The 18,414-nt window shown below is 39.2% G+C and overlaps 1 protein-coding gene across 1 annotated transcript in view; it reads right to left on the reverse strand.

The window, feature by feature from the left end:
- Positions 1-18,414, reverse strand: part of ZFPM2 (zinc finger protein, FOG family member 2) — a 523,384-nt gene that overhangs the window by 165,928 nt on the left and 339,042 nt on the right. The window contains exon 5 of the mRNA XM_040261893.1: positions 11,052-11,163. Coding sequence (XP_040117827.1) covers positions 11,052-11,163 — 112 coding nt within the window. The remainder of the gene's footprint in view (positions 1-11,051; positions 11,164-18,414) is intronic.

Below are 18,414 nucleotides of genomic sequence, written 5' to 3' on the forward strand. Positions count from 1 at the left end.
GAGGGAGGAAGCTTGTGCTCTCTCTCTGCCTCCCTGCCACACAACCATATGCGGATACAAGAAGGCGGCCATCTTTAAATGAGGAAGATGGGTCCTCACCAGACACCAAATCTGCCTGCTCCTTGATCTTGAACTTCCCACCCTCCAGAACTGTGCAAGAGAAGTTTGTTAAGCTACCAGCCTATGGTATTTGGTTATAGCAGCCTAAACTGCCTAATATTGTGGAGAAAAATGAGAGAAATAGAGACAGAGTAGTTAGGCAGACCCTCTGGGAAGGCACTATTTGGAGAGAGTTTCTAATGAGGCAAGAGAGGGACCAACGTGGGGGCATAGCAGGGCACACTGCCCTGAGGCAGAGGCATTCTGCGTATTTTCAAACAAAAGCAAGGGTCTGAACCACTGGAACAGGACAGTTGGGAGAGTAGCAGTAAATAAACCCAAAGAAGTATCCAGGACAGACCACGTCGGATCTTTTAGGCCAAGGTAGTAACCTTGTGGGCTTAGTTCAGGTGTTGCCACGCTCTTTCTATAAAGGGCCAAACAGTGAACGCTTTAGGTTTTGCAGGCTAAATGGTCTCTACCACAATTACTCAACTCTGATGTTACGATGTGAAAATAGCTACAGACAAAATATACAAACAAATCATGGTAGCTGTAGTCCAACCAAACTTTATGTACAAAAACCGGTGGTGGGTCAGACTTGGTCTCTTGGGCCATATTGATTCTCGTAACCAGACACTGCAAAAGGAAGCCATTCCTTGCAGGATTATATTTTCTTTTTCACTTTTCCAATTTATCTGGGAAATGAGGAGCAGGGTCATTATTTATCAGGGGATGGAATATATCTGGGGAGACAGAAGTCTGACACAGTCACTCTGAAGATGAATTTGGAAGGAAGATCTGAGTAGACAGGCTGCTTACTCTGAAGGTTCACATTCACTTGGTGTTCAAATGTAAACTGGTCAGCACTGGTTTCTGTTGTTGCAGCTTTGTTGTTAGTGGTGGTGATGGTTTCATTGCTTCATTCTAACCACACCTTATATAGCATTCTTTGTGGACCAGGCATACTTTATAAATACTACTTCCCCTAACTTCTGCCGCTTGGATTAAGCGAGGGGAAGGTGGAGAGATTGATTGATTAGGAAGAGGGTATTCAGGGCAGTAAAGGCCAGAGTGGGTACAAGAAAGTAATTAGAATGATGGACTCATGGAATCCACGCCAGGTCCTCTGGAAGTAAGGACAGGAGCTCCTGGGCAGGACAATGGTGGTGAAGAGGTAAGAGCATCAGATGTTTATTTGGTGTTGAAAAACTGTTGGAGTCAGGTAATGAGTGGAGAAAAGCAGAAGATTTAAATTATCTTCTAGGAGGATGTAGCTACCAACATTCTTTTCTTGACAGCTAAAGTCTTGTTTTTTATTAAAGGATGGATCTGAGCTTCACCCTTGACGTGATAATCAATAATCTTACTAAAATGCCAGTGTGATCACGTGTGTCTCAGAACTTTCAGTAGCTCTCTACCATTTCCATGATGAGGTCTTCAGACTGAGCACTCCACTGAACACGCTACAGGACCCTCAGAAACATTTGCAGGCTTGCCTCTCACTGGTCTTACTGGTAAATTCTCTGCTCTGATTAAAGACTAACACTTTCATGACCGTATGAACCATGGTCTGTAAACTTCTAGACATAGAATTTCAGCCTCCCCCAATGCCTTCCCCTTTTCTCAAATATATATTCAACTTTCAAAATCTAACTAAAATTTTCCATCCTCTATCAACTTTGCCTTGGCCATGTAAGACAGAACTCAGTATTATGCAACCTCCATTAATTAAGCTCTTCCAATAAACTCCTTAACCCAGGGATGTGTTTCATGTTCCTCGTTACCCCTCATGACACCTGGGCTGTATGTATCATGTGCAGAGCACGTGCTCAATTACTTTTATTTTATTTTATTTTATTTATTTTTTTTTTTTTTTTTTTACTTTTATTTTATTTGGAAAAATTATCTTATGAAATACCAAGTGCCAGGACATTTATAGAGACACTAAAGAAAAATATGTATCACTAGAAAATAATTTAATTTCCAGGGATGAGGGATTTCATGGGTAAGGCAAAGATTTTTGTTCTTTTAATTTGAATTGTATAAACGGTAGAGCTGGAATGTAGTTAAAACAAAAAGCGATTTTCATTTGCAAATATTTTTCTTGAATTATATAAGAAAAATAAAGTGAAGAAAACTATAAAATAGGAATACAAAAATTTTTTACCAAACATATCACCTTTACAGAAGTACTTTTATAGTTCCAATCTATTTCTTTCTGTGTGTTTCACTGTACATATATATTTTAAAATATAATTATAATCATACTAGGCACAAAACCTCATATTCTCCTTTTTTAGTTGAAATTATAATATAATAATTTTTTGTATGTAATACACTGTTTTAAAGAATTATTCACAATATCTTACTCTGAAAACATTCCCTAAAGAGTTGTCCCTCATTTTAGCTGACAAAGATACTTTTGGGGGTAGCTTTCAAGATTAGCATCACTTTGAATGACAAGCTAACATCCTTGAATGATAGTGAGTCACCTCTCAAAAGACCCCACTCTTCATTTTTCATTTTTATACTTATGAAACTGATATATTCTTAGTTCTTATCATTTGCCAACATCCTACCTGGGTTTTACCCCTAAGAGACAGAAGCTTCATTCATGAATGGATAAGGATGGTTTAGGATATTTTTTCCTCCAACATATGAGAACGCATCTAATCCATGGAAATAATTAATGGTATTATCATGCAGGATTATTTACCAACATTTCATTAAGGAAACTCACAGTGAAGTGGATATGAAAACAAGTGTATTTTTTCACATCAAATAGCACACATTAATAACAACTCAGGACATAAACTATTCAGTACGACCAGATTCAGACTGAAATAACATCAGTAAATCACTAACATAATTGTAAAAACAGTAAATGCATAGTAAAAAATGAAAATGGTAGAAGGCCCGATATTTGCTGAAGTTGCTGTCATTCTGCAATTTGCAACAGACAGCTCCATTGTAAATAACACATTCACTGGTGGGGTCACTTGCCTTGACCTTAAGAACCCCTCAGAAATGACAATTTGAATCAAAACGATGGTTTTCTAAAGCAACCACTTTTACAATCACTGATTTCTAGAACAGGCATAATAAATTGCTTACTCCTCCAAACATCTCTCATTCTTAGAGAACATAACTAGAAAAAGCCTTAGATGTTCATGAAACATGTTGGGTTTTCGGCATCGCGTTATCCTGTGGTGCTCTGCAATCAATTACTGTTATACCACCATCATTAATAATTTTCTTAATGAAAATGATTCTGTTGATCTCCGCTGTATTTTAATTATCAGAGTTAAGCATAATTACACTGCAGCTCTGAGCTGGCATGTGGACTCCTTTAGGGCGCAATTTTGTTTTAACACACTGATAATGTAATTTTACATTGTGTCAGTTTGTTTGGTTATTATCCAGTTGTACAATTCCACTGTATTCCTGATAACAGATAATAACCTTAGTACCTCCTATATCCTGAAGTCATTTAAAAAGCAATATTGGAATTCTGCAACTAGCTAACTTAATCGCCTTATGATTTTATAATTCCTGCTGCTAAATATTTGGTTCAGGCACCCACCCTCTTTTAAGAATATTGTAAAACTAGACAACAGTTATACATTTTCTATGAACTACAAAATAGTTAAATAAACACTTAAATATGAGCACAATTTTTTCTTTTCAAATTACTTTCTTACTCACATAGATTTAGGTGCTTTAAGGTAAACATGAACTTGTAGGCTAGTTAGCAAAACTGGGTGCTAAGTTGGACAAGGCTGTTGTTTCAAAATTCTAGGAACATGTAACAGATACTCTATTTTAAGCTGGAAAATAGTTCAGACCTTTGCAAGGGTCCTTCACAATGACAGATCTTTGTTTTAAACAGTTGATCAATTTAGTCAGTGTATAGAAAGTTCACCAAAGTTAGGTCGTATTAGAATTACTGTCATTATTTCATAGTACCTTGAACATAGTACTCAACCAATCAGGGCTTAACTGAATTAACTGCATCATTACATTTGTGCAAACAAGCAAAATCAGAACTTTGAAGATGGTCATAGAAAGATTTTGGAGATTAGTCTTCTACACGACTTTAAATTCCTGTGGTCTTCAAAGCAACAGAGAAATCAGCAGAAGGTACTGATGTCACTGCTGTTTTAGTTCTGGAAAACTTTTTCTGAAAACCAAATCACAGAATGAGGGGGGGAAAGTTTTGCTGATTAATATGTATGTAAATTTGTGAGGAAGACCAAAACCCTACAATCTTGGCTTAGTAAATGGTATCTTCCAAACTCTGCTAATTGTGCTAACTGGGATTCAAAGTCAACATACTCAAGACTAAATCCAAATTTCATCACTTATGATCTAGATATCCTTGAATTATTTAACTTACTAACCTTGAGTTTGTGTTTGCGTGTGTGCTAAGCCACTTTAGTCGTGTCCAACTTTTTAAAACCCTATGGACGATAGCCTGCCAAGGCTCCTCTGTCCATGGGGATTCTCCAGGCAAGAACACCAGAGTGGGTTGCCATGCCCTCCTCCAGGGATCTTTCCAACTCAGGGATCGAACCCTCATGCCTTTCATCTCCTGCATTGGCAGGTGGGTTCTTTACCACTAGCACCACCTGGGAAGCCCGTAACTTGAGTTTACTCATCTGTAAAGTGGGAATAATCCTGCTTACATCATAATTTTCTAAATGGTAAATCAGAAAACATATGTAAAGAGCTTAAAACCATGCCTGACATAGGATAAGTGCTTAATAAATGGCAACTGCTATTGCTTGCTTTAATGTTATCATCATTATCTTTACACTAGCATTTTAAATAAGACTTTCATTAGAAATATCATGTGCCCAAGGGGAAAAATCTGTCTTTAGGCAAAGGCTTCTGGCCTCTGATTCTGTAATACAGGTCTCTGCGGATACTGCGGTTTCATAGGGACTAAGTGGGACTGAAGGAATCTTGGCTATACATCTAGAATCAGATGACTGTGTTTCCTTGCACACTTGCTTGATGCCAGTGTGGAGGCCTGGCTTCATTTTCCCTAAATTTGTGCTGACATATAACCAAAAGGGCAAACAGGACTGAGAATAAGATCATATGCAATATAATATTTATGACAACATATGCAGTTATGTGAACGGGTGAGTCTTCACAAAATTCCTGTGAGATGGCCAGTGCTACTTCATTTTTACAGCTAAGGAGATATGATTTAAACAGGAAAAATGATTTGCTCAAGGTTCTATCTGGGCAATTGTTGTTGTTTTTTTTTTCCCCCAATAATATTGTGCTTTTGTATAAAAACAAATCTTCCATGGTTAAGGTGAGAGTGAGGGTTAGCTGATACTTTTTCACTCCTTTGATTAACAAGGTTCATGCTCTTCATCCGAATACCCAGAGAATGTGGCTCTCTAAAACAACATGCCATGAAAATCCAAAAACCCCAAATAATTTAATTATCCCTCATTTGGAGGGAGCTCAATGAACAAACCCACACTTAGAACCTTTATGGTGCTAAAGGTTTAATTTTGAATGCTCAAAAACATGGAACTCAAAGTGAACCATTTACTTTTCCTAAATGAGAAAGGCCACTATACTGTGCAAACACTATAAAAACCATCAAGGTATAGAGAAAAGAAAAGGGTTTCCAGTGCTTGATAGGTATTCACGGATTTTTAGGAGCAAGGGGGGCAGACCTCTGCTCATCCTCCTTCCAGCAGTCTCCCTTTAACCTCAGCATGGTGCTTTTTAGTATTTTTCCACTGGAGATAAGTAAATTAGAATTATCTGGAGTCTGCTGAGAATAATGGCAAAAACCAGACAACCCAACAAGTCTGGTCCATCAATGTCTGGATGAGCTAATTACTTTCTGGAATGACAGGGGGTAGTTGAGGCAGGAAAAAAAGTACATCAGATTATAATATGAATGCCAAGTACTATTTTTTTTTACTCAAATAAAACAGGATGATGGCAGCCTGTCAAATAGCACTAAGTAATATAATTCTATAATAATTATTAGATGGACACCTGGAAATGAAAATTTTATCATTATATTTCATGTTAACACCAGCCCACATTTAATAATACTTCAAAAAGTAAGTATATCTCTTAAATTATAATGGTTACACATTAAGTGGTCTATCTTACATGCCATAGGAAAATTATCAAAAATTTGAGTCAAGGCATTTAAAAATACAACATATATGCATCTTACATTCTATTTGTATTAATAAATAAGTACGAATATCGGAGAAGGCAATGGCACCCCACTCCAGTACTCTTACCTGGAAAATTCCATGGACAGAGGAGCCTGGTAGGCTGCAGTCCATGGGGTCGCTAGGAGTCGGACATGACTGAGCGACTTCACTTTCAGGTTTCACTTTCATGCATTGGAGAAGGAAATGGCAACCCACTCCAGTGTTCTTGCCTGGAGAATCCCAGGGATGCGGGAGCTTGGTGGGTTGCCGTCCATGGGGTTGCACAGAGTCAGACACGACTAAAGTGAATTAGCAACTAACATACTTTCAGATAGCCAAATCCAATGAAAGTGACTTTGGCGTGGAATTCATAAGTATTGTGTTGCTTAGCCAGAAAACAAAATAAGGCAATGTAATTTTGACGTTAGTGAGAGTTGACCTTCATTGAGAGCTCTTCAGACATGAGAGTAATGTGCTGCTTGCAGGCGTGTGGATGTTAGCCTATCAAGCAACCATTCTTTACTATATGGAGTAGCACTTAGGTTTCATTTGGGAAACTACTTCTCCTGTGTCTCATTGTGTCTCCTGTGTCTCATTGGCTTATATACAAAACTACAGAGGATTGTAGTTTGCAAAGAAGAGTCACAGTGATTAATTGGTTCAAGGATTGTATGTGATGTACCTCAAACAAAATCCAGAAAAGCTCTATTTGCACGGGCATTGCTCTGCTTGTAGAATATAAGGTCAGAGCTTCCCACCACTTGACAAGAACATTTCTGAGAATAAAACACACAAAAGAAAGATGAAGCAGAAGATAGAGACAGTCTGGGGACAAAGTCTGAACATCTGAATTAAACTGATCCTGAAGTTTAGAATATCCCTCGATTCTCAGTTATATGAGCAGATGAATCCTCCTACCCTCAACATACACACACACACACACACTCTTACACTTCCTTTTTTTTTTTTTGGCATAAACCCATTTCATTTGGATTTCTATCATCTGAAAACAAAAGAGTCCCAACTGATAAATAACATACATGTTATGAAAATGTCTCACAACACTATAGATGTCCAAGTCAAGAAGTACCTATTAAACCTAAGTCATCAATTTCTTTCAACTACAAAACTCTTTTGCTTAGAGAAGGCTTATCATACCCAGGGGCTCCCCTGGTGTCACAAGGGTAAAGAATCCACCTGCAAGGCAGAAGACATGGGTTTGATCCCTGGGTTGGGAAGATCCTCTGGAGAAGGAAATGGCAACCCATCCCAGTATTCTTGCCTGGAGAATTCCATGGACAGAGGAGCCTGGCGGGCTACAATTCATGGGGTTGCAAAGAATTGGAGGTGACTAAGTGACTGAACAAAAACAACAACAAGAATCACACCCACAGTCTGTGAAGACAGAAGGCTTCAGAGCCCATGCAGTCCTGGTAGCAGTGATTCCTGGGGTCCTATTTTCCATGATGTGAACAATCCCTAGCATAATCCTAGAATACTGAGGTAGTCACAGAAATTTGAGTGAACTATCCCCTTCCTCCGAAGGCTATCTGATTACTAGCAATTAGCATCAGGCCTCTGAAGCCCATCTGGGGGATCAGAGTAGAGTCTACAGCAGAGTTTTCCCAAGTGGTGTCACCCAGAGCACTAATTCCAGTGTTCCTAAGGATCTCCATAGAAAAAAAGTTCGTATATCATACAGTCAAATGAGTTACAAAGACTTTTGTTTTATTTCACTACAGGACTTCTCAGAGCATTAATATCAGCAGGCCTTGTGAGTTTTCAAGAGAGGCCAAAACAGGCAATATCAGACCTTTCCTTTAATCTTAGGGTTATGTGAAATGCACTTTGGAAAGTGCTATATTATAATACTCTTCTGAAATGCCTAAGTAGTGTAAGAGAATTTACTCAGCATGGAATAGTGTCAAGGGGAAAGGTAGTCATACAGTTCAGAGAGTATAGGATTTGGAATTATCAAAACCTGGATTCAAATTTGGTTTCTCTGTTAGCTCTCCATGAACAAAGACAACCATACTACTGCTCTAAGTCACTCACAACGTCAGGTTGTGTAAAATGAGAAACATACTACCTATCTCATCTAGCTGTTTGAAACCTTAAAGCAGGGAGAACTTATTCTAATATGTATAACTCAGACCCTCAATTAGACAGATATGTGTTTGCACCTCACTTTAAACACTTGGTAGAATATTAAAGAAATATATATGTGTAACTGAATCACTTTGCTGTACAGCAGAAATTAACACAACACGGTAAATCAAGGATACCACAAAATTTTTTTGAAAAAGTGAAACTGATACACAGCTACATGACCATGACAAATTACCTAATCTAGCCATGTCTCAAGTTCACTTTTTGTAAAATTGAGTACGATGTTAATTACCTACTGCTGCTACGGTTAAGTCACTTCAGTTGTGTCTGACTCTGTGTGACCCCACAGACGGCAGCCCACAAGGCTCCCCCATCCCTGAGATTCTCCAGGCAAGGACACTGGAGTGGGTTGCCATTTCCTCCTCCAATGCATGACAGTGAAAAGTGAAAGTGAAGTCGCTCAGTCGTGCCCGACTCTTATCGACCCCATGGACCGCAGCCTACCAGGCTCCTCCGTCCATGGGATTTTCCAGGCAAGAGTACTGGAGTGGGATGCCATTGCCTTCTCCAATTACCTACTAGGAGGTATTAAATGATGATTAAATGAAATAATGCATATATAGTAGTTACTGCAGTCCTTGTTATTTGAATTGCAATACCCAAAACTGGTCTTGTAAGTTGAACAATATCAAGTTACCTTTTGTAGGTTAAAAACTATTGTATATTAGGAATTCATATTGAGTAGATTGCAAAGGCAGGCAATAATAGCTAACTTTTTACAACTTTTTCTTTTTCTAACATATAAAATGACCATAAAATGAGGTGAAGAGAGCAATGAGGGAAGTGCATAGAATTTGGTATGGGAGTACCAAAGAGAGGATTGGCGGGGGGTGCTTAATAAGGAGTAGCTGTTATTATCCATGTACAAACTGAGCACACAGTTGGGCTTAAGCCATGCTTTATGAGTTAATTAATAAGCTTCTGCAAATTACTCCCAATTGTTTATTGCTAGGAGGATTCAGGTATATCTAACTATAAAACAAACACAAAAATATGTTCAAATTAAAGTACTCCACTGAGCACAGAATTACAATTTTGTTATAGCTTTTCCCCTTATGTAACAATATAACAATCTTCTCTTCTAAAAGAATGCCTGATTCAAACATGTAATGAATTTGGATCATGGTAGAAGAACAACTACCCTCTTGGTTCCTCCACGTTATATTACCATCATAGAGATAAGACACTGTACAACAAAAATTTATTCCCAGTCATTGGTCCTACACTCCAAGCCATCATTTCTGTGGTGTGCATTCTGAATGTGGACACTGGCAAGCTGGTTCACTGTAATATTGCTTTCCATTTTGATAGAACATAGTGACATATCCTGGGAAAATCTCACTTCCCTTCTAGTTAAAAGCTCCTACCAGCATACCACAGGTATTTGGGGTTAGAAAATAAATGGGTATGGGACCAGCAATTACAGAAGGAAAGGGAATATAATCAGATCCTGGTGTGCAGATTGTTTTTTTAGCTTGCAAATTCTCTCTTTCCGGTGTTTCAACTTTCAAAGGCTTATGGTAGTTTAAAGGCAATCCTCTTATAAGTGTACAAACTGTAATGATTATAGGAACAAGTTGTAATTGTTTCTAGCAAGTTTTTAAGAGTCTTTGATGTTATGATTAGTGTTTTATATGTTAATATATTGATAGGGGTGCTTATTTGCTTGTTCCCTTGTATGCTTTCATGGTTTCTAGGTTCAATGTGCAAACACATCTTTGATCTCAGTAGGTCTATTTGGTTAAAAAAGAAAGCGAAAAGAAATTAAACATGAGAAGCACAAGGTTTTGCAATATTTACGAAGAAGCGAGATCAGGGATTTCACTCTCAAAGTACAGAGCTTGGGCCCAGAACTTGAATATGGAGGAAAGCGCAGCAAACCACATCACACATGCAGAGGGGCCTGAGTCTGGGGGAGCCCGTCCCACGACGTGTGTCAGGGAGCGGCGGTTCCTTTGTAGCCTGGGCGTAGCAGTGTGACGCAGTCCAGGCTGATGCCACACTGAGCAAATCAAAGGCAAAGCTCTGCAAGCCATCGCTTCCTCTCTCCCATTTGCCTATTGCCCTTCAGAAATCACCATGGGGAGGAATTCTCAGTCTTTGCAATGGCTTCCTTTTCAGCTCTGCTCTCATTCTGTGTGATTTCAAGAGACTGGCTGGAATTCAGTGCCTCCCAAAGCACGCACCTTGACACCCTGATACGGACTGCTACATTTCAAAAGGAATTTACTTTTTGATGGATAATGCTCAGAGAGGAATCTGAGAGCTCATCAAACCTGCTGTCAATAAAAGTAACGGCGAGGAAGGTACTAGTCAAGGCACTCACATCCGTGGTGAGGTGAATACGCATGGTGCGAAGTAAAGTCCTAACACCTTTTGTTTTATGCTGAACAGGGGCGGGGGAAAAGAAACAATCCAGTAGTCTTTGCTGAAAATACAGGTTAGGGAGATGCATAAGGGCAAAAGGAAGAGAGAGGATCCCATTTTACTTTGTACTACCCTTCCAGGTCATTTGGTGCTGTTTTGCAACACTCAGGTTTCAACACCTCCAAAGAGTGAGCGAAAGGCTCTTGCAGTTACCTTTGCTGTACACAATGCAGTTGCTTTTGTTGTCTTCCACTCCTTGCCAAGTCACATCAAGCAGCCACTTGGGACCAGCAGTCAGCACCATCGGGACCTGAGCCTTTGTCTTCTGTAGAAAGAATGATAACAAACAGATGCCATTTGCTTTCGTTGATTACAAACTTGAATAATAACAGTATTAATCATTTTATTTTCCCAAATAACTAAATCTCCCAAACCATAAGCCAAGTCCTATTCCCCCCGTCTCATGACATCTTTTTTAAGATGACAGAAGCTGTAAAGCTTAACTGCTTTCCCTAATCTGAATGGTAGAATTATTATCAAGATTTCTTTTTTTTCCTAAATGATATTGGATCAGATCTCTAAGATTAGACAGATCTCTTGCGGCTCTGAATTATAAAGAGAATGCAGATGACTTTCATTGCAAAGAGCAGAGTGTTTAGAAGTGAACTTTAGACACATTGTACTTTAGTATCAACAGGATCTCACTATTTCCTGAAACAGACAGGAAAGAATTTAAAGAATCAGGATCCATTTCAAAGCTCTATCCTGAGCAACATTTATATTAGAGTAGGAATTTATTCTGAATGAATAATGAAATTCACCGAGCACCCTTGTCTAAGTATGGATATGTGGCCTGACTGAAACTGAAATAATATTAATGCTAATGACTCACTATACACTGTCTCCAAAAAGACTATAAAAGAGGAATTGGGAATAAATTCAGATGCAGAGCAACTAAAGCATGACAATTCCTTGCTCTGAGAAGCACAGAAGCAGGGAGACAAGTGCTCTAGTTCTAACAAAATATTTTCAGGGTACATTTTAAATATAAGGTTCATCATTTTAGGCTGTTTGGCACCCAAATTATTTGTCTTTATGTTAACATGGCAGGAAATCAACCTGCCATGTTAGGAAATAAGTAAGGGAGGAAATAAGTAAGTCTGAGTAAACCTAGTGTTTCCCGATGAGTCAGAGTGAACCGGCATTCAGACGTTTATCATTCACCTGCCCATGTTCTGTATATTAACTACCATAAAACCACAACATAGAGTACAATACAAGGGTCTCAAGGTAATTTTTGAACTAAATTTTCACCTAGATATGATCCTGCCGAGGACACCTCTGCCCATTTGAGGATTTGCTAATGTGTCACATGCTATCACAAATCTCCCAAATTGGCATTAGTAAGTATTCACTTGAGGAGTTCTACATAATCTGGCCATTTCAAGTCTCTCAGGAATCCAGAGACCTCATTTCACTGGCCAAATGACAACAATGATAGTGCAGATATTACAGATCTATTGATACTGCAAAGACATTAAAAACTATGCATCAAACCAATGCTAACCCATTTTTGACATATCAATTATATTGTAAAAGGTAAAACTACCATAAAATATACTTAATGGAAAAATCAACTATGGTGGACAAACTTAAAAATAAGTCTAAAAATATTTCAAATATTAAAACAGAGGAGGTGGTAAGCTGAATCAACCCTAAGAAATACTAGTATACTGATTTTTCAGAGTCAAGTTAGTATGTTAATCACCCAGTCATGTCCAACTCTTTGCAACCCCATGGACTGTAGTCCACCAGGCTCCTCTGTCCATGGGATTCTCCAGTCAAGAATACTGGAGTAGGTTGCCATTCCTTTCTCCAGAGGATCTTCCCAACCCAGGGATTGAACCTGGGTCTCCTGTATTACAGGAAGATTCTTAACGATCTGAGCCACCAGGGAAGCCCTTTTATAGCCATACTTTAATTCATTTTGAAATCTCTAATTTTCAACTATCTATCTCAATATTTGGAAAGTAAAACCATGTGAAACAGTTATCTGAAAGCCCCATGGGAAGAAAGCAATTTCATATTACAACTTTTTAAAACAATCTAGGCAAAGGGTTATCAAGTTATCCCTCTGGTTATTAGTCTAAGTGATGATCTTGTTTTTCCATTTTCAAAATATAATTTGAGAATAAGTAAGCTTCTTCAAGGGTTTTCTTGGTAGCTACGCTGGTAAAGAATCTGCCTGCCATGCAGGAGACTCCGGTTCTACTAGGTCCGAAAGATCCGCTGCAGAAGGAATAGGCTACCCACTCCAGTATTCTTGGGCTTCCCTGGTGGCTCAGCTGGTAAAGAATCTGCCTGCAATGTGGGAGACCTGGGTTAAGTCCCTGGGTTGGGAAGATCCCCTGGAGAAGGGAATGGCTACCCACTCCAGCATTCTGGTCTGGACAATTCCATGGACTGTATTCTATCAGGTAGCAAAGAGTTGGACACAACTGAGTGATTTTCTTTTTTCAAGCTTCTTCAATCTGAAATGGTAGTAACTGATAGACAATTAAATAATAGGTCTCAACTGTGTATATTTCAGAGAAGGCAATGGCACCCCACTCCAGTACTCTTGCCTGGAAAATCCCATGGGCAGAGGAGCCTGGTGGGCTGCAGTCCAGGGGATCGCTAAGAGTCGGACACGACTGAGTGACTTCACTTTCACATTTCACTTTCATGCATTGGAGAAGGAAATGGCAACCCACTCCAGTGTTCTTGCCTGGAGAATCCCAGGGACAGGGGAGCCTGGTGGGCTGCCATCTATGGGGTTGCACGGAGTTGGACATGACTGAAGTGACTTAGCAGTAGCAGTGTATATTTCAGCTCTTTGTACTACTAGAGAAGCAGGAAAGTCTATAGATCAGGGTCAGCAGGTCTCCAAGTCATAAGCAGAACAAGTCACAAGAGAGACTCCACCATTTCCCTAAACCTGCCCATGGGGGATTTAGTGGTGTTATTTGTAACTTCTCTCTTCTGATCTTAAATAACAGACTTCAACAACAGGCATTTGGTTCATTTCTATTGTAGTCTCTTAGTCCATGAGAAAGACATGCATTTTAAATGATTTAATCTTTGTATGCCATAGTTCTTAAAGCCACATGCATTTTGACACAGTAAATCAGTTTTTACAATTTTCACAGATAATATGAAAACTAAATATTGATCACAAATTCTTGAGGGGATCTTTTGCTGTAAAGTAAATCAAGTGATCTGCCAATATCACAGTCTTTCATTTATTTCACAAAGGAACCTACTGATCCAGTCTTGTGCTTGGTGCTAGGAATAGGAGCGGGGCTTTTTCGTTGAAGGCTATAGGTATATTAAAGCAAGTTTACTGTAAGGTAGAAAGTATCAGGGAGGGGGTGCAAAGTCATGTGTAAACTGTTTTGGGGTCAATGAAGGGCAAGCGTCCTGTCCTGTGGACTCCTGGGACAGGGTCTTGAAGAGTCGTGCTCATGCTCAGTTGTGTCCAGACCTTTGCAACCCCATGGACCATAGCCCACCAGGCTCCTCTGAGCAAGAATACTGGAGTGGGCTGCCATTTGTTACTCCAGGGGATCTCCCTGACCCAGGGATAAACCTGTGTCTCCTGTATTGCGCAGGAATTCTTCATTGCTGAGCCATCAGGGAAGTTCCCTCTTGAAGGGTGGATAGGAAGAATTTGCCTTTGCTGGTAATGGCCCTGGACAAAGTCTGAGCAGTGTATAAGAATGGTATGTATAGGAAATAGGGACTAGTTCTGGGATTCTTTGGTTTCAGTTCTTATATAAAGTCTTTATAGCTGTTCTTCATATACAGAAAGCACTAGGTAACCGTTGGGGTTTCCCCAGTGGCACAGTGGTGAATAACCCACCTGCCAATGCAGGAGACACAAGAGACATGGGTTCAATCCCTGGGTCGGGAAGATCCCCTGGAGTAGGAAATGGCAACCCACTCCATTATTCTCATCTGGGAAAACCCATGGACAGAGAAGCCTGGCAGGCTACAGTCCTTGGGTCGTAAAGAGTTGGACGTGACTAACCACGCAGTACACAGGAAATAGCTCCCTGTCACCACTGGAATCATCATTGATACTATCATTATCACTATTGATAAGCCAAAGAACCGTAACAGCATATGTGTCTAGAAAAGCAGGTTAGAAACAGATCTTGAAGGACCTTTTCATATCAAGCAAAACTTTTTTGTGTGCCTAAACCTCTCAGCAGAAGGAAGACGGTAAGGATGTTTTAAGTAGGAAGAATAAGGTTACTACTGTTGCTGCTACTTGGGCAAAATCTCCTACTTACAGTCCTCACATACATTTTCAGATAAAGATATTGCACCTCAAATATTAAATAATTTCCTTTAGGTTGAAGATGAAGCCCATATTTATATTTAGCTCTGTTTCCAAATACTACTGCTCCTAGGGTGATCAACTGTCTGAATTTTCCTAAGACTGAAGGGTTTCCCAGGATGCTGAAGTTTTAGTGCGAGTCCTGGGCAAACTCAGATGACCTGTCCATCCCTGCACCTCCTACTCCAAAACAGTATTAGTGGTTCACATCCATGAAACACTTGCTAAATACTTCTCCTGAATTATCTTATTTGATTTACAACTCCGGCAGTTAGGTATTAACATTTTCTCCATTTTTTTTTCTACATAAAGATTTAGAGGATGTGACTTTGTGGCACAAATACATATAGTTATTTGATGTCTATTCTTAATGGCAAGTTAGGCATTGTATCTTTTAAAATGTTGGCAAACCTTTATTATGCCTGGGCTCAGGAAGAAGCTGATTTTTCAAGTAACTGAATTGAAAGGAAAACAATTTCTTTGACTCCAGATCAATAAGGCAAAAGCAAAAATGTAGGAAGGAAACACTGTGAAAGCTATACCCAAGCTGTAAAGAATAAGTAGATAAAAAACATCTCAAGGGACCAGTTATTACAGTTTTGAGGAGGCAAGTCAATTTCTTTCTGAAGAAGTCAACTTTTGTAGAGATTGACTGCCTCCAAAGAAGATTACCAAGTGTGAGAAGGAAGGTGTTAGTCAGGATTATATGAAATCTACACTGTAGCAAAATCCATGAATAGAAAATAACAATAATATCCACATTGATCATTAGGTTTAGTTTCCCGTATCTCTATCATAAGGATTCATACAAGTCTAGAATGTTAAGGGCCAGAATCAACGTTAAAATTCAGTGGGTTTAATTCCATAATTTCACAAATGAAAAAAGTGAAACCAAAATGTTTATCTAGCATCCTATACAGGTAGGATACAATTGGTACAACATGTTGGCAAAAGAGAATGGATGTAAAATGGATGGTAGGGCCCCAAACATGAACACCCTAATCTCTTGGAACATGTGAATATGTCATTTTACTTGGCAAAATGGATTTTAAGAATATGCTTAAGACTTAGAGTTATGATATGGTGACAGGACCCTAGATTACCCACATGGACCCAATCTAAGCACAAGTTTCTAAAAGTAGAAGGGAAAGGCAAAACAGTAGTCAAAGAAATTCGACATGAAAAGGATTCCACCTGCCTCTTGCCCTTTGAAGATGGAGCATTGCAGCGGTGAACTGCATGTGTTGGGGTCTAGAAACTGGGAATGGGCTTCAGCTGAAGGAAAGGAGGAAAAGAGGGATTTCAGTTCTGTGGCCTTAGGGAACTAAATCTGCCACAACCTCAACAAGCAGGAAATAGATTCGTCCCTAGAACCTCTAGAAAGGAATGCATCCTGCCGACAAATTGATTTTAGTTTGGTGATACCCCTACTGGATTTCTGATGTAGGCATGCATGCTAAGTGCTTCAGTCAGGTCTGACTCTTGGACTATAGCCAAAACTTTGCAACCCAATGGACCGTGGCCAGTCAGGCTCCTCTGTCCACAGGATTTTCCAGGCAAGAATACTGAAGTGGGTTGTCACTTCCTTCTTCAGGAGAATCTTCCCGATCCAGGGATCAAACCCATGTCTCTTCTGTTTTCTGCAATGGCCGGTGGGTTCTTTACCATTAGCACTATCTGGGTAGAACTTTAATATAATACCTATGTGTTTTAAGTCCCCACGTTTTTGACTATTTGTCTTGGCAGCAAAAGAAAACTAATACAAAAAACATTCAAATGTACTGACTTACAGTTTAAATTTCCTTACCAAATGTACTCTCTCTTAGTTGGGAAAACACCAAGCATACATTGTTATTCCACAATCATCAGATATATTTAATATTTTTCCTTTAAAGTATGAAGGCTACAGTGGTAACCAACATTTTTTGTTTCTATAACCGGGTGTTTAAAACATTTTATGATTCACTATTAACTTTATAGTTGACGTGAGACAGAAAGGCCATTACTGTCCTTGCATTGAGATGATCTAGGCTGGAATCCTGATATGGCTGTTGGCAGACTCTGGGACCGGAAAATCAGGTAAACATCCTGAACTTCAGGATAAGTATCTGTAAAATGGGGATAACGATTTCCACCTCAAAAGTTGTCTCATCAAGCAACCACTATGGTGCTTTGTACACCACAGATACAGTGCAGACTTGTACTGACTACCTACATGAATAAATAAATTAAAATGTGCAAAGAGTGCTTCCGGAATCCCTATTTCTCAGACACTGGTAATGTTTATAGGGATTAGGACAGAAGTCAAGACAAAAGCTTCGATCCAATTTAAAGATAGTGGTAGTCACTATTGCTATTGATTAATTATTTCCACCTCTCTATTTCACAGGTCTCTTTTAAATTTAGGTATGGGAGTATATGACTTCACTCCACCAATGAAATCGAGTAAGCAGTGATTCATGTCATTTTTACAAAGACGCTATAAGACCAATAGACTCACCATCATGCCTTGCCTCTGTGGAAGTGACTGTCAAGCATGTAAAGAAGGAAGACTCCTAACCACAGAGGCCATGCAATATGAGAAAGAAACTTCAAAAACATTTATTTGCCCCTGCTAGGTCTTAATTGTGGCACCAGGATCCTCCTTGTGGCACACAGGATCTAATTCCCTGAGCAGGGACTGAATCTGGGTCCCCTGCATTGGGAGCACAGAATCTGAACCACTAGACCAAAAGGAAAGTCCCAGGAAACTTTTTTCATGCAAAAAAACCCACAAAAACAACTATTGCAATATTAGGGTTGCTTGCAACCTCAGCAAAACCTAGCTCATCCTCATTTATACACAGGTTTTCTTCATTTTTTTTTTCCCTGTATTGAAATAATCCATGGGGTTTTACAGGTTACAGTTTGTACTTTATATCCAGGCAGTCTCTTTTGGTGACCAATTTAAGATATAATGGGAACCTGAATTTCAGTTAAACTGGAATGTTTTAAAAAGAAAAAGAAATAGGGTGTTCTTCTGAGGCTCTGCTTTGTAAATTTAAGAGAAGTCTGCACTCCTGGACACTGTTTGAACCCAGAGTTTCATACTTAGACAGTCTACAGCTAGACAGACTTGACAAGGACAAAATGGGTCAAAAGTGTCATTTCTTAGGAATAATTAGAATCATCTAATGTGGATAAAAGAGGTCAAAC

This window comes from Oryx dammah, unplaced genomic scaffold, assembly GCF_014754425.2.
Source record: "Oryx dammah isolate SB20612 unplaced genomic scaffold, SCBI_Odam_1.1 HiC_scaffold_19, whole genome shotgun sequence".
In the NCBI taxonomy this organism is placed as follows: Eukaryota; Metazoa; Chordata; class Mammalia; order Artiodactyla; family Bovidae; genus Oryx; species Oryx dammah.